Consider the following 8555-nt stretch of genomic DNA (forward strand, 5'->3'; position numbering starts at 1 on the left):
TTTTTTTTATTTGCAAACAGATTGCTGCAAACTACCAGCGAGTTTGCAATGCTTTCATAGTTGCTGTAAATTTGTCTCTGCATCCTGCAGGTGGGTAACTAGTCCATGGTCTGAGTGCTCTGCAACTTGTGGCAATGGATTTCGCTATCGACAAATAACTTGTCAACAAGTAAAAGCCAATGGCAGCGTGCTGACACTGCTACCAGATGCTTGTACGCACAGAGATCGTCCTGTGGGAAGGAAACCCTGTATGGGTCGTTTGTGTACAGTGGGGACAATACAGACAAAAGGACAGGTAAGTTACAGAGTTTGTCTGGAAGCTCCTTACGTTATCAAAGTGTATCAGTGTCATCGTACCGTTGGCTGAACATCTATTCTCTTGCACAAAGGAAGAGCTATGTGGCACTAGTTGTAATTACCTTTCAGACCAGCGAATTACAAATCCTGGGTTCTTCCATTTTGTGATGTCTGAGCTACTTTTATTTGTTGAAGACGTGATCTGAAACCTGAGTATTAGTTTCAGTATATTTTATAGGCTAATCCATTACTATGTATTCCATTTTTTAAGGTAGTATATTGCTTTTATTGCGGTCTTGTAAGAACACAGTTTGCATAGCTGTACTTGTGAAGTCCCCAAGATATATCAATGTGCTTCAAAAGCAGTTGCCACAATATTTAGTACACAGAACTCTGCTTTCTTGTATTTTCTATGTTTCTTCATTTATGCAGTAAACTTGTGTTCATATTGATATGATTTTTATAATTATTAAGACAGTATTTACTATTCAATGAGCACAGTAGTGAATTAAGAGAATTACTGTTGCCGCATTCCTGATACAGGTATTAGCAAGGCAGGTTTGTGATTGTCAGAGCTACAGAAAGAATGTTGTAGCACTACAGATGTGAAATGATGAGAGCATAGACAATGGATTTAGCTTTGTGAGTAGGTAGGAAAGTCAGTATCTTGGCAAAATTGCACACAGAGAATCTAAAATATCTAGGCTTTATCCGAACTGAGGTGTGATAGAGTTGTAGAAGGAGAAATACAGGTCAAGAATTATGACTGGGTTGTGTAACTGGGTAACTGCCTAGAAGGGCAATTCTCTTGTTATTAACTTGGTTGTTTCTTTTTCTTTCCCCTCACCCTCTTCTCTCACTTTTTAGTGTTCCAGTCGCTGTGCAGGCCGCCCTGCAGGTTTACAGCATCATCCCTTTATATGTCAACTTCGTAATGGATCTTTGGTGCCAAACTCTTCTTGTGATGAAAGAAAGAGGTACACAGTTTGAAGCAGTACAAGTTAGATTCTTTAGATGATCAAATTACAGATACAGGACTGTCAATGCAGTATAAATACGCAAATTCTTATGTATCAAACACAAGGAAAGGAGGTAGTGACAGTCATCCCTTTGCATACACTGGATGAATTCAGGGACCTAAGGAGGGTAATGGATTTGATCAGTGTCCTCCACTGTGCTAATGGCAAAGCTAGAAATAGAGTGAGAGAATCTTGATTCCCAAAAAGAAAGTAGAAATTGGAGTGATCTGCCATAACTTTTTTTATTACTGCTGAACTAGGTCTCTTCTGATATTACTTTTTATTCTGGTCTACTGCTGCCCAAATTTTATAAAATAGGAGTTTTCCTGGGCCTTATTTTGTGGACCATGTAAATTGGTTTACTAGTTTATGATTACTGAAATAAGGTGTACTTCTCTGCGTAAATAGATCTCATTCTGCCTCTTAGTATGTACTGTTGAGGTATGTATGAGGTATGTAAAAACTGAATGATTGAGAAGGTGTGACTTTTTACTCCAAGGTACACATTCTTTGTAAGAACTCTGTTAATTTGGTTTACTGTCTTTAAACAGCTCCTTTCAACATGAAAAGTACAGGCTTTACACCTCCACAGAACCTTAGTCAGCAGATTCGCTTGGGGCTATGCTATAGCACGTGGATGGATGGCAGACTCTATAAACCACCATAATCTCAAAAAGACTGAATTAAAGACAAATTAAAACTGAATGTGAGGGTCTGGGGGCACAAAACTCTGTTCCAGACCAAATGTGTAGGTAGGGCAATGAAGAGAAGGAAGAAATGGGTAACAAGTACATACATGGGAATTGTTACCATGTTTCTAGATTACTGAACCCAGCTCTTCCTATTTCTTGCTATAGAAGTGCTTCTGAATTGTGAGCATTTTAAAGCATTTTTGCTGCACACAGAGTGAAATTTTGGCTCCACTGAAGTACCTGGTGAAACTTCCATTTACTACTGAGAGCCAGGATTTCACTTTTGGCAGCTTCAAATGTTTGAGGAGGTTCAGTGTCAGCATAGAAATATTACTCGTGTTCAGGAGAGAGGTTATGCACGAAGAACTTGCAGCATCCAGTATGCAACATTTCAGGGCAGTTAAGTTTTCCTAAAGGTAAAACATTTTTTCTATTCCAGGATTAAGGAATTGGTTTAAAGAAACTGCGCCTTGTCTTTTGTTTCCTCATGAGTGAGGCATGACGAATGGGCACAAAATGAAATACAGGAAATTCAACTTAAATAGAAGAAAAAACTTTTTTTACTGTGAGAGTTCTCAAACACTGGAAAAGGTTACCCAGAAAGGTTGTGGAGTTTCCATCCTTGGAGATATTCAAAACACAAATGGAGACAGTCTTGAGCAACCTGGTCTGGTTTACTGTGCTATGAGCAGGGAGTGTGGACTAATCAGTCTGCAGAAGTCCTTTCCAACATCGGTTCTATCATTCTGTGAATAAGGGTTTAGCACAAAAGTAAACATTTAACTGCCATTTATTTTCCTCCACAGGTCTCCTGTCGGAAGAAACTGTTCTTCAGAGGCATGTGATGTCTATTGGCGGACAGGCCCTTGGAGGCCTTGCAGTGTGGACTGTGGGAGTGGATTTCAGTCAAGACGAGTGTATTGTGTACACAGAAAGAATAACAAACCTGTGGCTGATCAGTATTGTGGATGGAGGAAGAGACCAGTGACCTGGCAACACTGCAATGTCACATCCTGTGGCAGTATGTAAATGTTTATTTATATATGAGCATAGCAATAGTTTGTAGCAGTTATGTTAGAAAGTGACTCACAGTTGTACACTAATGATTCTGCAAGCATTTGATTGTACATCAAAGGTAAAACTATCCTCTCCAAGGAGCGCTTCATAATCCTGGGGTTATTTTTCTCTGAGTAGGCCAGTTGGATATTAAAGCCTCAAAAGCACTTTTAGAAACAGGATATTTAGGAAGTTGTTCTATGCAAACTTCCCTACATGACTGTGCCTGTCGTGACTCGTAGGTCTCTGAGCAAGCTGTTAATTCCTGAAAGATGGGGTAGTTTTCTGAAACAGACAATAGGTAAATGAATGCAGTGAGATCACACCTCTTATTTGTGACCTAGTTTAGCTTTGAATCCATTGTTGCCAGAAATGCAAAGTAAAATAATTACAAAGCTACCAGGAATCCATCAGTTGTTTACAATTATGATGATAAGTTCTACTATTTATCTCCTGTCCATTATAAAGCCTTTTAATGTTTAAATATATTTTTCAGAAGGCGAATGCAAGGATACAACTCACTACTGTACATTTGTAAAGCAACTAAAGTTATGCTTGATAGACACCTACAAACAGAGATGTTGTCAATCATGTCAAGAAATGTAACTCTTCTATGGAAAGTTCATGATGCTGCAGTGAAGAGATGAGAAGAGAGGTTCATTAAACTAGCCTGCTCGAAGTATTTACTTGTAAATAAGACATTAGTCATAACAGTTAAATGGAAACGTGGGGCTAATGAAAAAACAGTATTGCAGATTGATGTGCTGGACAGGGTATTTTTTCTGGGAACTTTTATTATCCACTCTTTGCAATGGAACTTTTAATGTTTTAAACATTTTCGTGTCCGGGTTAGGAAGATAGTATCATGGCATATCATCTGTAAAATTTTACAGGCCATCACATTATAATTTTATCAGGGGAAAAAGCATTATCTAAAAGCACCGGGTAGTGCTTACTGTCCTTAACTTATGAGAAAAACAAAGTCACAAAAACCTTTGAAGAATTTTGGAATGCAGCAACTATTGACCCCTAGGTTTTGTTTTTATTTTTTTATCAAATTTAACACAATTTTTAAATTTATAGAAGCTGTGGCTTGTAGCTGTAAAATTTTTGGCAGCGACTTCATTTTCATAAACAGCTTGAGCTTAAGGGTCGATCTCAGAGGATATGTTTTACTGATATTAGCTGTCGGATACACAGAAGTACATTCAATTTTTCGTGCTTGTATTTATGGGTATGCAGTAAAAGACATTGTAGATGCTAGTACAATTTTCAAAACAGCAATAGATCTGTTTTGAATAAATGAGGTGTCCTTTTCCATTGTTTCTATTCTTCCGCTCCAGTCACTGAAGTACAATCGAAGTTCTGGCATGATTAGACTTTTCTACTGATTTTAAATTAGACACAAGGCTTCCTTGTCAGAGCTGTGAATGAAACATTTGTGAGCACTGTTCTCTTGCACATCAAGTCAAATGGGGAGCCAATAACTGGCCGAACATGGCTGTCAGATTTTCTGTCTTGAATAAAATTTTTTTTTTTCCCCTCTTAATGGGGAAAAATGTCCAAGGGAGAATTATTAATTATGAAGAGAGACAAGTGCAAGAAATCTATTTTGAGCAGTTTTCCATCAAGATGACTTTTCATCATGACCATTAACCATTTGAGTCTTTTGCAAGTTGATGAATTCTGATTATGATATTCCCGGGTAAATTATTTTCCATATTGCAGATTGTCTCATTAGGGCTGTAAGCAGAGAGAACCCCACAGGAGGCCGCAGAGAGATGGTTTTTTTCCTTTGTAGTTTCCAAACTACTGCACATACTGGAGGGCTGAATGCTTGTATTGACTTGGATCTTGTGTCACATTACTGAACTACATTACATGCTAATTAGTGGGTATGCTGTAAGAACAGTGTTAGACACAGCATTCCTGCACAATGGGTTTGCATCACTGAAAATTAGATTAGCACTACTGTATAGGAAATGTTTAACGTGGACTGTTGTGTCCAAGGCTGACTGCAAGGAGAGGATATTCCTGATCATTACCTTTTTAATCAGCAATGGGTCTTGATTGTTTAAGCAGTTTTTTAAATTAAAAGAAAACATTTGTAAGATACTTTTGTAGATATTTATTGTCTGATTTAAAAGTGCAATATTTTGTTTTGTACAGTGTTTAATAAAGATTTTTGGACTTATATTTTTTCTTATTACCAAAATTTCTTATTCATGTTTTTCCTTCATATTTAAAGTTTTCAAATGTTAACACATAGCATTTTTTTGTTGCTTTAATTTTGTCTTTGGTTAAGTATGCATGCTATACAGAAGCAGTGCTGTAAATGTTTGTTATTGCAATCAGCATGACATTCCTCTCTAGATTATTTTATTGCTTCTCCAGTAACTGAAGATTTTAGTTTTCTTGAACGTAGTTTTGATATTTCTGAAATAAAGTCTAGTTTGATTATTCAACACTGTGATTACCCAGAGATTGTTTATTACCGTGATTTTCATGGTAGCTATGCTTTCATTCCAAGTGTTATTTTATCAACCTACTATGTCCATAATTCTGGGATTTTTTCAAAGTTAAGATTAGTTGTTATTTTTGACTGCTTATCAGACAGATTCTCAGCTTCATTACAGTCTGCTTTGTACTTCTATTAAGAGGCAACATAGATGTAACCTGATCGAAAAAGTGGGGAAGAGCATTTGCCAAAATCCAAATAAGTCAGCTCTGACTCACTGAAATCTAGAATCAGGATTCTGTAAAAAGGTGGAATAAAGTTACATTTCTTTGCCAGGCCTTCATGTACTGCACCAAGCAGAGTTCATTTAGATCCAACAGAACAGCTCTATGTTTTATATTTAGTGGGTGATGGGAATAGCTACATGAAAAAAACCCTTGTTTCAGAATATCCAATATGTGCAATAGTCTTTAGAAAGAAGAGTCTCATAAATAATATGAACAAGAAAAGCCTTAAAAAATGTTATTAAATTGAAAATAAATGTCCAGCAAAGAAATGGTGGTGTTTCAGAGTTGTCCTAGACAGTAACATTGGCAAAGGTGCATGGGTCTATTTAATTTTCCTTTTGTGTCACCAATGCATTCTTTCTGTGCAGTCTTTAAAAAAAAAAAAAAAAAAAGATTCTGTACAGCAGTTCTGTGGAGCATGCTGTATAGCATAGTGCACGAAAAGCACTTTTAGAATAGCAATTGAATCCATGAGTAACTTTTCTGCTTTTACATCTTGGTTTAGCATGACATCATAAAATGCCTTTTTAACAGCTGTTATTTTGAGAAATATTAGTTTTCCAGCCTGCTGTTCATTTTGTCTGCATTTCAATAATATGTTGCTTATGACAAAGTTGACCTCAAGTATTGAATACTGTCTGAAGGTTTATAATATCATTTGATGCTTTTCCTGGAAGCACAATCAGTAGGGTGTGGCTTTTTCAACCGTAATGTAATAAAGGCTTCTCTCTTTCACTATTAGACTTAGGGGAAAACATTAAGGGCAAAATAAAAGGGAATACGCCCCCTCCACCCTAAAAAAAGTCTTCAAACACATCTGCAGAGGAACTGTTAAATGTATCTGAATATGCCCTCCACTTCCTCTCAAAAATTTTTGTACTGTGCTGGTAGGTGGCAGCAAATGACTTTCCATAACTTAAGGGGGGGAAGTGACTTAAGAACTAAAAAAACAGCTGTGAAAATTACAAAAAGCATCTGGGCTCACTCACAGACCCAGAGGAGGAGCCATTTTCAGCAGAACTCGCAGGCACACGTAACTTCATGGATTCAGATTGCATTTCTCAATGAGTTTTCTTCCCCCCTGGAAAAGAGAGCTGGAGTATATTAGGAGCTTCTGTAAACTTCTCATGAGGTACCAAGATTGCGTATAGGATATGGACTTGGGTAGGTGTAACTGTGTGAAGTTTTGACTTTTTTTCCTCAGTTGTGGCCAGACAGAGAATGACTCAAGTTTCATAAAGAAAAGGGTGTTTGTAGTTTGTTTTCTTCTGTAGGACGGAAGGATGACAATGAACTGGACTTTTTCCTGTCCTGCTTTTAGGATATCTCAGCTTTACACTGCCCTTGTTCATTCCCAATCCAAAACATGTCTTTACCAGCTGGGGACGTGAATAATCTTCAGAGAGAAAAGTTTAATTGAATTGTTGTTTCATTAACAGTGTAAGTCATATTACAAAAACACAGTACAAAGACAAAAATTACCTAAAAGTAACTGATGCTCTAATAATGTCTGGATCTCTCTCATGCAATGCTCTTTTATGCACAGCTAATATACTCAGTTCAGCTTTCTTCCTTGCATATGATGCAGTTCCTGCTTCAACATGTTTCCATCATTGATCTTAGTCCTTTTATTGGTGATTTGGTTTATGAAGTACGAGCACGTAATTCTTCAGAACCCAAATGACTGCCCTATACCAATGCATACAAGATATGCAATACTGAAAAAAATCACGCTGGAGTACTGTGATAGAACATGATAATACTGTTAATCATAGAACTATTTATTGGGACTTGCTTAAATCATGAACATAAAAGGACTGAAATAAGTTCATCTAGATTTCCCCAAATCACGTAAAGATACATAGAGAAAATACTAAATATCTCATACAGAAGCACAATCATTGCATGTACAATTTCTATAAATTTTTTTTTTTTCTGTGTATTTGTAACAAGTCATTCTTTGAAGAGCAGACAGACTGAAGCCAGGCTGTCTACAGATTTCTGCACCTTGGATGATATTTCTTTTTTTAACTGAGTTTACACTATTTTCTGTTATCTCTACATACACCTTTATAGTTTTCTGCCATTTTCCCCTTCAGACTGCCTCTGCAGTGAACTTTGGCAGTGATAACAGGCTGTTTAGCTTCAAAAATCAGATAGCAGGATCAAAAACTGCAGTAGATGGATGTTAACTTTTTGAGCCTGATTCTCTCTGCTTCCTCACCATCTACTTTAGAATCTCGAAAAACAATCATCTGTGAAATCTCTTTGTGAAATCTGATTGAATTTGCACACTGGGTTTAAAAATTACTCAGGTGGGGAGGACACACACTTAGTGTGTCAGTGTGTCCAAAGCTTTGCATCAGCTTTGTTTCCTTTGGAAGTAAGGCTGAAAAAGCACTATCAGGGAAATTAGGAAAAAGAGTCTAATTGACCTGTTTTTTTATGTCTGAGTGATTTCAAGTATGTCTACAGAAAGAGAGCAAGGTTACTTCTTAATTGCTATTGGAAATTACAGTGTGACCTTTATACTCTCCTCAGAACTGAATGAAGGAAAAGTAATGATGACTAAAGCTAAAACCAGGTTTTTAGAAATGCCTAGGTGTCATGGGACGCTATCTTATGATTTGGGCAGCAAAATGTAAAGAAAAAAATCTTCTTATCAGATTAGTCAAAATATCGATGAGATGAAAAACTGAACTGATGAGCTAATTATTTAGATTATTATAGCTTTATTTGCTTACTA

General features: G+C 36.8%; 1 protein-coding gene across 3 annotated transcripts in view; it reads left to right on the forward strand.

Annotated features, from left to right (window-relative positions):
* ADAMTSL3 (ADAMTS like 3) overlaps nt 1-5529 on the forward strand; it is a 195710-nt gene extending 190181 nt beyond the window's left edge. For 2 of the 3 annotated variants that reach the window (XM_050903563.1, XM_050903564.1), the window contains exons 28-31: nt 91-295; nt 1165-1274; nt 2815-3029; nt 3561-5529. In XM_050903563.1, the coding sequence (XP_050759520.1) occupies nt 91-295; nt 1165-1274; nt 2815-3029; nt 3561-3670 (640 nt within the window). In that variant the 3' untranslated portion in view covers nt 3671-5529. The remainder of the gene's footprint in view (nt 1-90; nt 296-1164; nt 1275-2814; nt 3030-3560) is intronic. The other variant, XM_050903565.1, reaches the window with a different exon arrangement.
* Nucleotides 5530-8555: the final 3026 nt, after the last annotated feature.

This window comes from Gymnogyps californianus, chromosome 11, assembly GCF_018139145.2.
Source record: "Gymnogyps californianus isolate 813 chromosome 11, ASM1813914v2, whole genome shotgun sequence".
Classification (NCBI taxonomy): Eukaryota; Metazoa; Chordata; class Aves; order Accipitriformes; family Cathartidae; genus Gymnogyps; species Gymnogyps californianus.